This window comes from Mirounga angustirostris, unplaced genomic scaffold (assembly GCF_029215605.1).
Source record: "Mirounga angustirostris isolate CCGP_5_RB_7025 unplaced genomic scaffold, mMirAng1.0.hap1 SCAF_13, whole genome shotgun sequence".
Taxonomy (NCBI): Eukaryota; Metazoa; Chordata; class Mammalia; order Carnivora; family Phocidae; genus Mirounga; species Mirounga angustirostris.
This window is the reverse complement of record NW_026991721.1, coordinates 33,108,339-33,126,756: the sequence shown is the minus strand read 5'-3', so window position 1 is coordinate 33,126,756 and position 18,418 is coordinate 33,108,339. Positions and strand designations below refer to the sequence as shown.

General features: G+C 35.9%; 1 protein-coding gene across 1 annotated transcript in view; it reads left to right on the top strand.

Moving 5' to 3' along the window:
• The window catches only part of LUZP2 (leucine zipper protein 2), a 251,799-nt gene that overhangs the window by 208,219 nt on the left and 25,162 nt on the right, over positions 1–18,418 (top strand). Inside the window, exon 8 of the mRNA XM_045895281.3 lies at positions 13,521–13,613. Within this exon, the coding sequence (XP_045751237.2) occupies positions 13,521–13,613 (93 nt within the window). The remainder of the gene's footprint in view (positions 1–13,520; positions 13,614–18,418) is intronic.

Genomic DNA, 18,418 nt, shown 5'->3' with positions numbered 1-18,418 from the left:
CCATGACCATGAGATCACAACCTAGCAGAAATCAAGAGTCAGATGCCCAACCAACTGCGCCACCCAGGCACCACATGGGTAAATTCCTTAAACTCTGAATTGAGTTTCCCCATTTTTAAAGGGTAGCCTGATTATTTGCTGAAATACAGTGCACATATTAACTTACATTCTTCTGGTATATGGCAAGGGCTCTATAAATAAAAACTATTAGTTACCCCTCTGCTCCCAACAAAAAGAAAAATAAAAGCAAACTCAGTGTCTTTAAAATTATTTTAATTATTTCAATTTTTTAAACCAGTAAAAGTCTTCACTCCCACTTTAATTAACCTCGTTGTTTCAGATTTTAATCAAACATATCCATGTATCCTTCCAATCCATTTGCAAACAGCCTTCCTTATGCATATAGGCCACACACATCCATATATATAATATCAATCAGGTTACTGAGTTATTCTGTGAAGGAAGGAGTGGCTGAGCAGGGGCCAGTCGCACAGGTAGGATTCAGATTACAGAGTCGGGAGAAAACAAACTGGGACAGAAGGAGCAAATTAAACAAAAGCACAGAGAGGATAGTGTGTGACTTGCTCAGAATATACGGAACACCCGGGGTTGCTGCAAGGGGTCCTGTCAAACAAAATAATTTTTGATAATGGGAATAGTACGTATTTATAGAATTTATCACAACTTCTCACATTAGACCAAAAGGAAATTTGGGTGCACTCCAGGATTTGTTTTTGTTAAGATTCCAGTCAGCTCTGTTTGTTTTTAGGGAATGATTTGTTGACTCTTATTTAGAGATAACTCTATTATACAGATTCCCACAAGAGAGTCTGTGTTTCCTCTTAGCAGCTTTGGTAAACAATCTGAGACTGAAGAGCTGGAGAGAAACAGAATGTCAGGAAGCTTTGGGCTTTCAAGTTAAAGCTGTTATTCAGGAAGTACCGTAAGAATGGGAAATAAGAGGTATCCAAAGATAAGGATGTGTATTTTCTGCTGAAGTATAATAGAAGGACTTCAGTAGAATTAGGAGCACAGCACTAGAAGGGCATTAACTGAGCTTTGGAAATTGTATATTAGCTATTTTTTGTATTGTAGCATATTATTTTACCCTAAGGTTAGAGAGGGAGGTAGAGCAAGGAGAAGCTTTGTTCTTTCAAGTTTTTTTTCTTTTTCTAATATTCTGAGTCCCCCCAAAATTGTTTTTAACTATCACCATATACAGTTTTTCTGGTCACTCTCTTTGCCTCATTTTATATATGTGAGCTAAAGTTTAAAAATGGATGATTCTGGGAAAATTATGGTGGATGGCATTCATACCACCCTTCCTTATGACTTGCATTTGTCAACAATTTATAAAATTATCAGAGATTTTTACTAGATCAAACTTAATGAGTATGTAGAAAAGTAATATATTTGCTAAATTTAATTTAATAAATACATATGGGTATTTATATTCTTCAAATAGAGTGTAATTTTATGTCCTAATTTAAAAAAAAAAATTCCTAAAGCAATTACTTGATCACAAAGCAAACTTAATGAAGTATATTGTAGCAAACTGGGCTCTACAGAAAAAAATACTCTGTAAAGGCCCTCCTTTCTTTTTACCAGGAGCACATAATACAGAAACTAGATGCTTGGGGAGAGTCATTACATAAACTGAGGGTGAAGAGAGGAAATATAGTAAATGGTGATGAATCCTATCAACTACTATCTCTAATAGGGAGGTATTAAGATGGAGTTGGAAACACAAAGAAATCAGAATATGACAGCTGTATCATCCAAAAGCATTTTGATTTTGGTGACTCAGTGAACATATCAGTCTCAGTTTCTTCACCTCAAAGGCCTTGCAGAGTTCAGGTGAGATACAGTATGAAGAGTTCTGTGATGTTGCTATTCTTCTAAATAACATCAAAAATCTTCCTTTTGTCAGTCTTAATGCTAGTTGTGAAGAGTTGTAGAGATGAAAGAGGCATTGTCTTTGCCTTTAAAAAGTTCATGATTTGGGGGCACCTGGGTGGCTCAGTTGGTTAAGCCTACCACTCTTGATTTCTGCTCAGGTCATGAGGTGGAGCCTGCTTAAGATTCTCTCTCTCCTTCTCCCCTGCCCCCCCCCCACCCCCCTCATGCACATGCATGCGTGCTCTCACTCTCTCTCTCAAAAAAAAAAAAGTTCATGATTTCATTTTTGTGACAGGACCCTGGGAACTAAATTAAGTCAACAAAACAATTCCAGTCATTTCATTCATGTTCATGGTCCTCATTACAAGGAAGATACAGACCATGATTTGGTCTCTGGAGAGGCCAGTGCATGTAGGCTTTGGTAGAATTCATCCCTACTAATAGTGGTCTTTGGTGCCCATCATTTCTCATTGTGTCAGTTCCTCAATACCCTTCTCCTGGTCTCTAGCTGACAATGATACAGGCTCTATGCATCTCATTTGTGTCCTTTAAGGAACCACTGTCCCCTCATTTCTGTTGTCAGTTTTCTTAATACCATTGTTTCCTCTTTTTTCCAATTTTTTTTTCATTTGTTCAGGTAGGAGAGTAAATGTAATCGTTGTTATTAAGTCTTGGTTAGAAATCTATCGCATTCTGTTTTAAGACAATTAAATATTATAAAGTGCTTACCGTTGAAAGAAATATGTTGTGATACATATTTATATATGTTTATATACGTTTGCATATATGTAGTGTGTGTGTGTGTGTGTGTGTGTGTATATTTGCACTTATCATTGCTGTGAGAATACTATTTGTGAGCCTGGAATCAAAGCTATTTTTCCATTCACTTTTACATTCCCCGATTATTCTTCTGGATCTTTCTGCTGCTAAGGAAAGAACTTCACACATCACCTATTCCAATTTCCTCATGTGATATATTAAAAATACACACACACAGTATATACAAATCAATTTAAATTAGAGAGAAGCCATGTATGTAATACACATGCCTATGCTTTCTCCAACAGAACGTGGAAGTGACCAAGATATGCCATTGATTCTGGAATTCTTTTTTTGACAAGTACACTGCTAAGGATGCCCATTTCACCCATTTAAAAAGCACATTATATGTTAAAAAAAAAAAAAAGAAGAAGAAGATAGCAAGAAGGGAAAAATAAAGGGGGTGGAAATCGGAGGGGGAGACGAACCATGAAAGACTATGGACTCTGAGAAACAAACTGAGGGTTCTAGAGGGGAGGGGGATGGGGGGATGGGTTAGCCTGGTGATGGGTATTAAAGAGGGTACGTACTGAATGGAGCACTGGGTGTCATATGCAAACAATGAATCATGGAACACTACATCAAAAACTAATGATGGAATGTATGGTGATTAACATAACATAATAAAATAAAATAAAGCAGCTTCTTTAATAGTTTTTACGTTTAAGAAGGTTTTCAGTACTATTTGAAAGGTTTAGGCTTTGGGATTTTTCATCAGAAAAGACGAGAGAGGGGCGCCTGGGTGGCTTAGTCGGTTAAGTGTCTGCCTTCGGCTCAGGTCATGATCCCAGGGTCCTGGGATCGAGTCCCGCATCGGGCTCCCTGCTCAATGGGGAGTTGGCTTCTTCCTCTGCCCCTCCCCCTGCTCGTGCTCTCTCTCTCTCAAATAAATAAATAAAATCTTTTTTAAAAAGGAAAAGAGAACCTTGGATATACTACTGAGGAAATTTAAAAATTACTTTGCCTTGGAAAGAATTATGGAACATATTCAAGTGCTAGGAAAATGAGTATCTAACACATTTCTAAATTACTGGAAGAGGTAGTTTAGTTTCCTGTGGTTACTGTAACAAATCACAAAAAAATGTGATGGCTTAAAATAACAGATTTATTTTCTCACATATTTAGAGATTTGAAGTCTGAAATCTCACAGTACCATACTCTCTTTGGGAGTTATAGGGATAAATATGTTCCATGCATGCCTCTTTCAATTTCTGGGGGTTGTGTGAACATTCCTAGGCTTGTGTCTGTATCCTTCTTGTCTCTACCCTCGTCTTTACATTGTGTTCTCTTCTGTGTGTATATAAGAAATCTCCCTCTGTCTTAGACACTCAGGGGGGTATTTAGGGCCCATCCATATAATCCAGGGTGGTGTAGACTGAACTGTGTCCCCCTAAAACTCACATGTTGAAGCTTTAATTGTATTTGGAGAAAGTGCCTTTAAGGAAGTAATTCAGTATTTAAGGTCATAAGGGTAAGAGCCTTGATCTGGTAAGATTATAAGAAGAGACTCCAGAGAGCTTGCTCTCTCTCTCTCTGCCATGTGAGAACACTCTTAGAAGGCAGCAGTATCCAAGTAAAGAAGAGAACCTTCACCAAACACCAAACCCTGCTTAATCTGATCTGGGAATTTTCAGCCTCAGGAATTATGAGAAAATATTCTGTTGTTTAAGGCACCCAGTCTATGACATTTTGTTATGGCAGCCTAATTGGACTAAGATACCGAGTAATTTCCTCTTCCCAAGGTCCTTAATTTCATCACATCCTTTACCATATAAGATAATACTCTTTTGCCATAGGACATAACATATATCTTTGTGGGGCCTCCATTGTACGTAGACACTCTGTTATTGTGTTTGTTTTTATCTAACGAAAACAGTTTATTTTCAATCTGTAATTCAAAATCTTAAAAACATCGAAGTTGGGCGCCTGGGTGGCTCAGTTGGTTAAGCGACTGCCTTCAGCTCAGGTCATGATCCTGGAGTCCCGGGATCGAGTCCCGCATCGGACTCCTTGCTCAGCGAGGAGTCTGCTTCTCCTTCTGACCCTCCCCACCTCATGGTTTCTCTCTCTCTCAAATAAATAAATAAAATCTTAAAAAAAAAAAAAAACATCGAAGTTTATGATTAGAAAATAAATATAATTTCAGTGGTTTGCCACAATCCACATTGCTGCTTGTACCCATTTCCCTCTGGCTTTCCAGTTTTTTTATTGAGATATAATTGACATATAACATTATATTAGTTTCGGGTATACAGCATAATGATTTGATATTTGTATATATTGCAAAAGGATCACCACAATAATTTCTAGTTAACATCCATCACCATACATAGTCACAAAATTATTTTTTTTGTGATGAGAACTTTGAAGATTAGTCTCTTAACAACTTTCAAATTATTTAATGCAGTATTATTAACTATAGTCACCATGCTATACATTAAACCCTCATAACTTATTTATTTTATAATTGAAAATATATACCTTTTAACCCCCTTCACCCATTTTGCCCACCTCCTAGTCCCTACCTTTGGCAATCGCCAATCTGTTCTCTGTATAATTTCTTGGTTTTATGTTTTGTTTTTTGCTTTTAATGAGAACATAGTGTTTGTCTTTTTCTGTGTGACTTATTTTACTTAACATATTCTCAAGGTCCAACCCTGTTGTTGCAAGTTGCAAAATTTCATTCTACTTATGGCTGAATAATATTATATATATCTGATAATATTACATTTGCCTCTTTATCCATTCATCCTTGGTTGGACACTTAATTTGATTCTATGTCTTGGCTATTGTAAATAATGCTGCCATGAACATGGGGACGCATATATCTTTTCAAGTTAGTGTTTTTGTTTTCTTCAGAGAAATACCCAGATGTGGAATTGCTGGATCATATGGTAGTTCTGTTTTTAATTTTTTTAGAAAACTTCATACTGTTTTCCATAATGACTACACCACTTTACATTCCTACCAACAGCACAGGGTGGGGTGGGGGGGCTTTTCTGCACATCCTCACCAACACTTGTTATTTCTTATCTTTTTTATAATAGCCATTCTAACAAGTGTGAGGTGATAGCTCCTTGTGGTTTTGATTTGCATTTCCCTGATGATGAGTGATGTTGAGCATCTTTTCAAGCACCCATTGGCCATCTATATATGATTTGAAAATATCTTTCCCATTCAGTACATTGTCTTTTCATTTTGGTAAATGGTTCCCTTTGCTGGGAAGAAGTTTTTTCGTTTGATGTAATCTCACTTACTTATTTTTGCTTTTGTTGCCTTTGCTTTTGGTGTCATATCATTTCCAAGACCAATATCAAGGAGCTTACTACCTACATTTTCTTCTGGGAATTTTATAGTGTCAGGTCTTACATTTAAGATGTTTATCCATTTTGAGTTCATTTTTGTGTATGGTGTAAGATAGCAGTCCAGTTTTATTATTTTGCATGTGGCTGTCCAGTTTCCCCACCACCATTTATTGAAGAGACTGTCCTTTCCCCATTGTATATTCTTGGCATCTGTATCATAAATTAATTGAACATATATGTGCAAGTGTATTTCTGAGCTCTCTGTTCTGTTCCATTGGTCCATGTGTCTCTGTTTTTGTACCAATACCACACTTTTTTGATTTCTATAGTTTTATGGTATAGTTTGAAATCAGGGAGCCTGATGCCTTCAGCTTCGTCCTTTGTTAAGATTGCATTGGCTGTACGGGGTCTTGTGTGGTTCCACATGCATTTTAGGATTATTTAATCTATTTCTGTGAAAAATGCCATTAGAATTTTGATGAGGATTGCATTGAATCTGTAGATTTCTTTGGGTCCATGGGCATTTTAACAATATTGAGTCGTCCAATTTGTGAGCATGAAATATTTATCTATTTATTTGTGTCTTCTGCAATTTTTTTCTTTAAGGTTTTATAGTTTTCAGTGTACAGGTCTTTCATCTCCTTGTTTAAGTTTATTTCTAAGCATTTTATAGTTTTTAATGCTATTGTAACTGGGATTATTTTCTTAATTTCTCTTTCTCTTCTTTTTTTTAAGATTTTATTTATTTATGTGACGGCAGAGAGATTGAGAGCACAAGCAGGGGGAGCAGGAGAGGGAGAAGCAAAACAGAGGACCCTGGGATCATGACCTGAGCCTAAGTCTTAACCGACTGAGCCACCCAGGCACTCCCTTAATTTTCCTTTTTGACAGTTTGTTATTAATGTATAGAAACACAATAGATTTTTGTATATTGTCATTGTATCCTGCAACATTACTGGATTCATTTACTATCCAGAATGTCTTATTAGTTCTAACAGGTTTTTGGAGTGGTCTTTAGGGTTTTCTCTCTCTCTCTATATATATAATATCACGTCACCTGTGAACAGAGGCAAGTTTACTTATTTCTTTCCATTTGGATACCTTTTATTTATTTTTTCTTGCCTACCTGCTCTGGCTAGAACTTCCAATGCTGTGTTGAATAAAAATGGCAAGAGTGGATATTCTTGTCTTATTCCTCATCTTAGAGGAAAAGCTTTTAGCTTTTCATCATTGAATATGATATTGACTGTGGGCTTGTTATATGTGGTCTTTATTATGTTTAAGTACGTTTCCTCTATAACCACTTTGTTGAGAGTTTTGGGGAGGTAAATGGATGTTGAGTTTTAACAAATGCTTTTTCTGCATACTGAGATGCTTATATGATTTTATCCTTCATTTCGTTAATATGATAATATCACACTGACTGATTTACAGATATTGAACCATCCTGCATCACTAGAATAAATCCCACTTGATTATGGTATATGATCTTTTTAGTGTATTTTTGAATTTGATTTGCTAATATTTTGTTGAGAATTTTTGCATCCATGTTTATCAGGGATATTGTCCTGCAACTTCTTTTTCTTGCAGTGTACTTGTCTAACTTTGGTGTCTGTGTGATGCTGGCCTTGTGAAATTAGTTTGGAATTATTTGCTCTTCTTCTATATTTAGGAAGAGTTTGAGAAGGATTGGTATTAATTATTAAGTATTTGTAGAAATCGCTGTGAGTCATCTGGTCTTGGACTATGGTACATCCAGACAATGGAATATTAATCAATACTAAAAAGACATGAGCTATTAGGTCATGAAAAGACATGGAGGAAACATAAATGCATATTACTAAATGAAAGAAGTCAATCTGAAATAGCTACGTACTGTATGATTTCAACTATAAGACATTCTAGAAAAGGAAAAACTATGGAAAAAATTAAAAGAATAGTGGTTTCCAGGGTTGAGGAAGGTGAGGATGAATAGGCAGGACACAGAACATTTTTAGAGCCATGAAAAATACTCTGATAATATAATAATAGATATATGTTATTATACATTATTCCAAACCCAAGAGTGAACCCTGATGAAAACTATGGACACTAGATGACTATGATGTGTTGATGCAGGTTCATCCTTGATAAGATTTGTATCAACCTGGTGTGAGATGTTGATAATGGGGGAGGCCATGCATGTGTGGGACTGGGGCTGTATGAAAAATCTCCGTACCTATCCCTCAATTTTGTTGTGAACCTAAAATTGCTCTAAAAATATAAAGTAAAGGGGCGCCTGAGTGGCTCAGTTGTTAAGCGTCTGCCTTCGGCTCAGGTCATGATCCCAGGATCCTGGGATCGAGCCCCACATTGGACTCCCTGCTTGGTGGGAAGCCTGTTTCTCCCTCTCCCACTCCCCGTGCTTGTGTTCCTGCTCTCCCTATCTCTCTCTCTCTGTCAAATAAATAAATAAATAAAATCTTTAAAATAAAATAAAATAAAAATATAAAGTAAAAAAAAAAATAGCAACCAACAAAACAAAACAAAACCATACTGCAAGCTAGGTATTCTTGACCTAATTTAGCAAAGCAGCAGAAAACAGAGACCCTCCAAAATTATATAAATTTTCCAAGTCCCCAATTTATTTATGGCTAATCCAGAATCTGAATCCTCATTTCTTTAACTCCAAAAGTATATTATCTTTTCTCCAAAGTTAGTTCCCATTCTGTATTAATTCATCATATTCAACAAAGCTTCTTTCCACAAGGAGCATCTCACTGATGGCAAAAGCCTATATTAAGCATTACATGTATTATATTTAAGTGTAAGCAGTTCCTCAATTAAATACTACATTTTTGTATTTAAAGTGATTTAACTTTTTATACTTCGTTGCTCACACTGGTGAAGCAATGTATCATTTCCTCCAGTTGTTGAAAGTAATATATGTAATTTTTTTTTCCTGAAGCAAAATGGAGATAACTTCAGTATTGATATAGACATTGGCAAACCAGGCACCCCAGTTTATTAATATGTGAGCACAAGGGTAGCCTTGGCAAACTTATGGAGGAGAAAAGTTACACTGTCATTCTTTTCCCTCTGCTTTTTGTGAACTTAATAGTTAATAAAGCTCTTTTTATCATCTGTCCAAAGTAACAAAATCCCATAAAATCAGATAGAGAGGTAGGTAGATAGGTAGATAGATAGATAGATAGATAGATAGATAGATAGATAGATAGATAGATAAAACCTTTTATTTTGGACATATTCCTTGTCTCAGCCTTACCACCAAAATCTGGGAGCATTTTCACAAATGTACAGTACTTGCATGAAAAAAAATCAAACATTAAAATTTACTAATATGCTACATACTTACATTTTTAGGAAGATATTGAATATCTACCCTAAAATGTAATCTCCATCATTGGCGAGCCTGTTATTATTCTTTTGAGCTTCTCTAGCTGGGTTAGGTTTCCCTCCTGTTAGTTTCCATGGTAAACCTTTACCTCAGCCCTTATGTTATGCTATCAGTTTTATTTTATTGATTTGACTCCCTGTATCATCCAGGTCTCTGTGATTACATGCAACCAACACTGACCCTTACCAGATTAAATTAAGGGGCTTTATTGATAGAACATCAGGAGCTCATAGTACCAAGGAAAAGATAGAAGTAACACATCTGGAAATGGGCAGAAACAAAGGCTGCTTTAGAAGACTGGACGTATGAACCATAAGGAAGGGTCTTATTGTAGAAACAACTTGGACAAGGCACCCTACTGGAATTAGTGTACCTAACCATTTATGGCTCCTCTTAATATAATCAATATTATAAGAATGGAGGTATCATGACCTAACTTGGGTCATGTGCCAATATCTTGGATGGGTCAGGGAATTTGATACATAAAACAGTACTTTGGAAACACCATACCATGAACAAGGTAACCCTCCAGAATGAAATCAGGAGCTATTAGGAAGGTAAAAGATATGATGACAATTAATGAGGAGCAGATGGTAGCTCTTTGAGATCAAGAACTATGTTTTTAATGTTTGATCTCAGTTCCAAACACACTGCTTTCATAGAGTGTATGCACGATTAATTTTGACTCATGCTGCTAGAAGTAATTCAAATTGCCATATTTTGGAAAGACTTCTCTAGACATAAATATATCCACTCCTCTTGATTTAGTTTTGCTCCTTAATTCGTATTTTCCTTTAGTCCTAAGAAATATATCTTAAGTAAATGATGAAAAGAAAAACAAACTTACTGAGTGCAGAATATGTACTAGCTTCAAAGGATGCAATAACGAATAAGGCATGATATCTTTCCTTCATGGGTTCCCAGCTTTTAAAGAGAGTCAGACATTTAAACCAATGACTAGTGTAATATGAGCTATCTTGCAAACTGGTACCAAGAAGACTGATATTCTTCCCAATATTATAACCTAAAATTCAGAACCACCAGTCTTTAACTGAAATATACATTTTTCCAAGTTCATTCTATGAAATATTAATTAGACATGTAAAGAATACTTACATCCTCACATTTATCTTTAGGTAGATAAAACATATATACGTGTGTAAAAACAGAAATATGTCATGAGCACTGTAATTGTGACTCTGTAAATATTCATGCATGAGGATACAGACAAAGACTGAAAGATAACATTGAGAAGTAAAAATAATTATTGCTAGAATGATGAATGAATTTTATATTTCAATTTCTTTTAATGCTGTTATACAATAAATGAATTTTCAAAGGTATGTTAGGACTATTTATTCAATGCTTTGATTGTTCAACAGAAACAAAATGCACTAAAATTACTCCTTGCCTGTTAATGGGATTTACTCTATCTTTTTACAGTTGTGATTCTTGCTGTGATTGCCAGGGGAGACTCTCCTTAACTCTTACCATTTATGTATTCCCCCTGTACTTTTTAACCTATTTCTTCACATTATCTGTAATTTGTAGGTTATAGGAAGTCCAGTAGGTTTTAGCTATATTAAATAGCTGTTTTGATTCATGTTAATATATTTAACACTGCTATTGAATAGTGCCTCTCAGAGTCACAAGTCCTTTGAACTCTCTATTAGCAATACACAAGTAACCATCTTTGCTACAAAGCTATCTTTTCTCTGGGTTTCTCTATTTCTATAGAATTTTTCAATTTTGGAGGTTCTAATCTTTGCTCTCAACAAGGAGCAATCTCTTTTCTATTGCCAGAATTAATACTTTAGTTCAGCCTTTGTTACCATCTACTTGATCAACGTTTGTTGTTTCCTTCTTGAATTCCCACCCTAATTTTCTTCTGTTCCATTTTTGCCTTTATACTGCTGCTATATCACCCTAACAGAGGCTCTAGCCATGTCATATGCCTGCGTTAAAATATCCAGTGGACTCTGACTTGGCTACTAAATTTAAATGCATACTTTGCTGCTCAATTTTGGAATTTCCTTCCTACTTTGTAGCATTTTTCTTGAGCATTTTTCTCATGCTCACTCTGCTGCTACCCTGTAAACCAACAGAAAAACAGCTGAATCTTCTTCCTAATATCTTTGCTTATACTGTCCCCTTCACCTAGAACGCTCTCCCTCATTCTTGCCTTAATCACTCAGCGGCTCATTTTAAAGCTTTCCCTTTCCATTGTGTCTTTTATTATTATCACAAATGGATTTAACGTCCATTCTCTCCAAATATATACAATTTTGTTTGTGCCCTCTTTTATTAATCTGCTTTATCTTAGGGCTATTTATGTGACCAAAAATCAGATTGTATAAATTCTATGAAGACAAAAACAACACCTTTCTCATCTTTATATCCACCAACAACATCTAATACAGAGTACTGGCTTATTCAAAGACATTTTGTTTTCCTGTTTAAATTTCTTATTCTTATGGAATATATAGAGGGGAGATCAGAAGATAGGGGTCTTAAGCAAGGAAGAATAGGAGAGAAAGAGGGACTAAGAGAGGGGAAAACACTTAGTGCCTTCTGGAACTCATACAATGAAGCTGAACTCCTTTAAGTAAAAAAGAAAAAAGAATTTTATGTAGTTATTTGTTTATCAGTTATTATATGTAAAGCCCAGGATTTGGGTAACTTAATATAGGAACTATTTTAGTCAACTAAAGTGCTTTATTTTCTATTACTTCTCTAATATGCTACTAGTTTTATGGATTTTTTTTACATTTAATACTCTGCTAGTTTTATGAAATACCTTTGGTTTTTATTTTTATCAAAGTATTATTTTGTAAGAATGTTCCCCTGCAAAGGAATGTAACTGCCTATGGAAAACCAGGTCAGTGAAAGTCACACAGACAAAATCTGAGTGGGTTTGGATACTTTGATCAGACCATATCTTTGTCTTTATCTTCCTGGGTCCCCAAAGCTTAGAGGCCCCTTTCTTCCACTGAGATCACAGTTTCAGATCCAAGCATGTTAGCATTCACTAAATTTAGTTTTTGTCTATCCTACAATAGTACCCTCACAGATTGATGAGCCTAACAGCATATTCAAATCAGCTTTGCCCAAGAAACACACATTTCAGTGGATAATCTTAGACCAGCCTATTGTGGATATTTACATATTTATTTGACAGAGAGAGACACAGCGAGAGAGGGAACACAAGCAGGGGGAGTGGGAGAGGGAGAAGCAGGCTCCCCGCAGAGCAGGGAGCCCGATGCGGGACTCGATCCCAGGACCCTGGGATCATGACCTGAGCTGAAGGCAGTCGCTTAACCAACTGAGCCACCCAGGCGCCCCTATTTACATATATTAATTATGCATACCCTTCCCTGGCCAGAACCTGAAAAACTGCCTTAAAAAAAATTTTTTTAGGGGCGCCTGGGTGACTCAGTCAGTTAAGTATCTGACTTCAGCTCAGGTCATGATCTCAGGGTCCTGGGATCAATCCCAGTATAGGGTTCCCTGCTTAGCAAGGGAGTCTGCTTGTCCCTCTGCCCCCCAACCTGCCCGCTCATTCTCTCTCTCTCAAATAAATAAAATCTTTTAAAAAAATTAGTGTTCCTAAAGAGGTGAATTTTAGAATAATATTTAAAGTTTCCAGAGATATGAAGCAGTGCTTGATTAGTTAGTAAAGCATTGAAATAAATGTAATCCTCTATGTAAATTATAGTGAACTGTTACGAAGCATTCTCCTTCTGATTGAGAATGTGAAGTGTACACTTATATTTCTCAGATATACTTGGAGTTAAAATATGAAAAAAGACAGGATTCCCGCTTTTTGTAGAAGTAGTAACCTTAAAATAAAAGCTTATTATGCAAGAAATAAATACTTCCAGTGGGAAAATAATGCCATTGGACCTCACTAATACAAAATTGAACAGAACTTATTTTATGTACTTTCAAAGAATTTTTATGTACAATTTTTAAGGTCTCTGATATATACAAATTTCCATTGTATTCATTTTCCTTGAGTGTGATGTTGCCATTGTATCGTATTTTACAATAGTCACATGGATCTATTGGTGGAACTTATTTCTCACTTTCTCTTTCTCTAGCCTCAGCAAATCTTTCCTGGAAGGAATGAGAGCTCTCACGTTGAGACAACAAAGGAAGAAAATCCCAACACCACTGAGTGCAATTCTCAAAATGTAAGAATAACTTAAAATGGTTTTCATATCATTCAACATGAAAATAAGAACATAGGCATTTTAACAATTCTAGTTCATGCCACCATGAAACTTTCTATATGTGATATCTACTATCTAAACCCTGTACTTTAAAACTTGTCAATGACGTAAGTATTCTGTTAGGAAATGTAACCAGACTCTTAGGAGTACTATGAAGTTGAGTTGTCAGAGAAGTAAGAGGGTAACCACGTGCCCAACAATGTGCTCATTCCCACAACCACATGACAGAAAGCTGTTAAAATATTTAAAACAAAAACAAAACCCCAAAGGATGTGATTCAATAGTATTCTCCCTGTAAAGCAAATAAACCCAGCAAAATAGAGACATTACATTGAAGGTAGAGAGATTGTTAACCTTCAAATGAGAATAGGAAATACATAATTGTGCCCTTTTTCATTTCTCCTAGTAATGTAATGAAATTTTAATTATTTTAATTACAGACCTATAATGTCTGGATATGAGAAACAGCAAATGACAACTGTGTTGAGTAGATTCAAAGTTAGGCTTTAATTGATTTGACAAAATGAAAAGTATATGCTGAAGCTATTCATGATTGAAAAGAGATCAGGCTACAGCAAAGAAAATAAGGTAGAATAGACACATAAGTTAATGGAGTCTATCTCTTTTTCTTCTACTGGCTGCCAAAGAGAATTTTAAAATACGAATTTCTCAACAATTTTGCCTTCAAATCTTTGTATATTTGAACATGTACCAATTCAGAACAAAATAAAATTAATGAGAAGTAAAAATGAAAATCTCTGCGATGGACTTCCAAATGAGGAACTCAAGAAGGTTTTCTCTAGGAAGGAACGTTTTGCTAAAGACAGATAGGTCTCTGACAGTGTGAGTGAATGTGCAGAGACGAGAAACCATCAGAATAAAATGACTAGAGAATAGAGTGCAGAAAGTGGTGGGATGTATGCCTAAAAGGATAATTTGGGACTTAAATATGAGAGACCCTGGATTCCCAAGCTGAAGAGTTTGGTTTGAATTAAGGTTATAGTTCAGATGTTTGTGTCCAATTAAGTTATGAGACAATAGGGTTAATTTTAAGGAGAATGTTTTTATTTCTTATTTTCTTAAAACTACCAAAAATCATTTTGCAATATAGACAATACCAAATCATTATACTGTACACTTAAAACTGGTTTCTGTCTTAATTGTGTATCACTAAAAAAAAGGAAGGAAAAGAAAGGAATCTTGGAAGCTACACCCTTATGAGTAATGTTCAGACTTAATCCTTAAAAGTACCATTTTGAGCTCTTAGATTAGGAGGAATTCAGTTGCCTTATTCCTGCCTCTGTACTGACCGTGAGCATATGTGTGCCTTGAGCAAACCGTTCTTGTAATGAGGTGGTGGAAGCATCTAAAGGGACAAAAGAACTGGGACTTCATCAAGCTTACCAAACAAACAAACAAACAAAAACAAACAAGATGTTCCCATTGGAGACAAAGCTGAAAAGTACTGTGTATTTTGCTCAGATTCCCAAAGCAAAATTCTGGTCTACTTTTCTTATCAAGAGTGAGACCTGCTCAAAATCATAAGTTGTTTTTGTTTGTTTGTTTGACTCTCCTTCTACTTTTATTGTCCTTTTTTGTCCCTGATAATTCCTTTCCCTTCAATAAGTCTCATAAGCAGCTACTACCTTGTTGCAGGTTCCAATCTGGGTCCCTTCAAAAATCTGCCTCCACCTGCACCAAGGTGAATGCTCTCTCTCTCACGTGACCCCTGTCTAGATTTTAGTCTTCGGAGTTTCTACTTCCAGGAAGCTACACTTTGTAGTGCAGGGAGTGCTCAATGTTCATAGGCTGTAGACTCAATTACATTTAAAGGCTGCGAGAGTAATATAGATGAGTGAAATACACCAGATGTAAGTGGTAGGAATTAGTGGAACTGGTGTGAACATCAATTTTCAAGTTTTAGACCTGCAGTTCTTAGCTGTCCTCAAAATAGCATCACCTGGAGAGTTCTTATAAAATACTGATGCCCAGAGCTGACATCAGAAAAATTAACTCAACATCTTGGCATGTGGGATCTAGACATTAGTTGTATTTATTTTTTCAATTACTCCAGGTGATTCTAATGTGCAGTCGAGTTTTACTGCCAATGTATTTCACATGTAAATGATAGTAAAAATCATGTGGGGAGCTTTTAAAAATTAAGATTCTGAAAAATTCTTCAAGAAATTATAAATGAATAGGACTAAATGTAACCTCCATTTTTATTTATTTTTTTTAACATGGACCTGGCAACCCTCTTTCCAATCCAGGTGATTCTGAGGTGGATGGTTTGTGAGCCATAATTAGAAAAACTTTGGTTTAGATAACACATAATCCCTTTACTATATTGTTTAATAATGGATTTTCTACTTTTCTGACTCTCTTATATTTACATTTAAAAGAGGGCAGTGCCTAAATTAGGTTCTATATTGGTAATATGAAAAACTGTGTATGACCTTTGATAGTGGGTGGGAGAGACCCATACCAAAACCCTTCATTTATTATGTAACCTATATAAGACCAGTGTTGATGTAGGACTGTGGAATTGATCAGGAAGCTGTTATGTGGATTTCACCCATTGCTAAACTCTCCATGAGAAATCTAGTGGACCATCATCACCCCAAGCTACAGTAACCAGAATATGATTAATTTTAAGCATGGAGAGCTTAGTTCCTTTGCAGGATTCCCCAGCGCTGAGACCAATTCTGCTGACTTCTTCAACCTTACAGGAAGAAAGCAGAGGAATCTTTTTTTCTTTTTTTTTTTTTTAAAGATTTTATTTATTTATTTATTTATTTGCGGGAAAGAGAGAGACAGAGCGAGCACAGGCAGGGGGAGAGACAGCGGGAGAGGGAGAAGCAGACTCCCCGCTGAGCTGGGAGCCTGACATGGGCTGGAGATCACGACCTGAGCCAAAGGCAGACGCTTAACCATCTGAATCACCTAGGCGCCCCAAAGCAGGGGGATCTTTGGATCTATGAGAACTGTTGTTACTCAGCTTGTCTAAAATCACCCAGAATATTCTTATTTGTGTTTAATATCATGAAATGTGGTTGCTTCCATTTTAATACAGCAATATGAAAATACCTTCAAGTTGACTTTAACAAGCTGCAGACTGAGCTCCAATTTGGGCTGCTTTAATTGAATGTCCAAAAGAGGTATCCAAACATAGTTTCATAAAGTAAAAGCAATATAAATTTACCCTTTTCTGAGAAAGGGATTAGTGCATTTTCTGTTGTAGGAAAGATAGTTATATTAGACAGAATTATGGCTTCCTTATTGTCTTTATTTGGAGATTAAGTATGGTGTAAAGTGAGGTGTATGGGTGCCATATTGACAAGGGGTGAATTTGTGATGATTAAGTTTATGCATCAACATGCTCAGAAATGCTGGTAAAGCATTATTTCTGGCGTGTCTAACAGGGTGTTCTCAGAAGAGATTAGCATTAAATCAGTAGACTAAGTAAAGAGGATTGAGTGGGAATTCTCTAATCCCTTGAGGACCCACATAGAACAAAAAGGTGGAAGAAGGGTGAATTCTTTCTCTCTTTGAGTTGGGACGTGCATCTTCTGCTGCCCACAGACATCAGAGCTCTTGGTTCTTGGGTCTTCCAACGTGGGGACTTCGACCAGCAGCATACCCCCCACCTTTCCCCAGTTCTCAGGCCTTTGGCCTCAGCTTATCATCAGCGAACCTGATTCTCAGCACTCCAGATTTGGATTGGATTATGCCACCAGTTTCCTGATTCTCCAGCTTGCATAGGGCGTAGCATGGCATATCTCAGCCTCCATAATCACTTGGACCAATTCCCATAATAAAATCCCTTCTTATATATATATATGTATGTATATATCCTATTAATTTTTTTTCTCTGGAGTACACTGACTAATGCAATCACTTTTCCATATTTGTATTCTGCATGCTTTGGGTGTATTTTCAAATAATTGGTATCTGCATTTTATGAAAGAGTTTTCTTTAATCAAATTAATCAGTGCAAGTTAAGTTTTGTACAATGAAAGTAGATGGTAGTTGTTAAGGTAAGTTTTGATATTACTGGCCTTACTTGACAAAATTATAGTTGGCAGTTTTATTCCCATTTCTTTTTTTAAAATTTCTTTTTCTACTCCATGAAATTCAAAAACCTAGAAACTACCAAATGAGGACATTTTAAAAATAATAAAAGTATCATAAAATAGGGACCTGAACGAAGCCAGTAACAGAAATGGTTGAGAGAAAGAAATCAACATAATATCAAACTGAGGAATCCATAGGACTTTGTGATCAAGTAAAGATGCAGAAATAAAGATAAAAGTCTAATATGGACCCCAATTTTCATGTTAATTAATAAAAGCAATTATATTGTTGCTCTGATAAAATAAAGTACCAGAGGAAGAATTTTAACTTAATTTTTGTCCATTTACTTCTAAACAGAAGAGGTTCATGTTCTTTTAATAACTAGAATGAACAAAAATGTACATTAGAGCTAATTTATTTGTAAAAAAAAGTTTAAAAAAACTTTGATGAGGTGTAATTTGCATACCAAAAAAATCACACATTTTTTTAAAGATTTATTTATTTTAGAGAGAGAGAGCATACATGTGTGAGTGGGGGGAAGGGCAGAGGGAGAGATTCTTCAAGCACACTGCCTATTGAGCAAGGAGCCCTTCTCATTCATAACCCATGAGATCATAACCTGAGCTGAAACTACAAGTCAGATGCTTAATCAACTGAACCACCCAGGTGCCCCCAAAACCACACATTTTTAA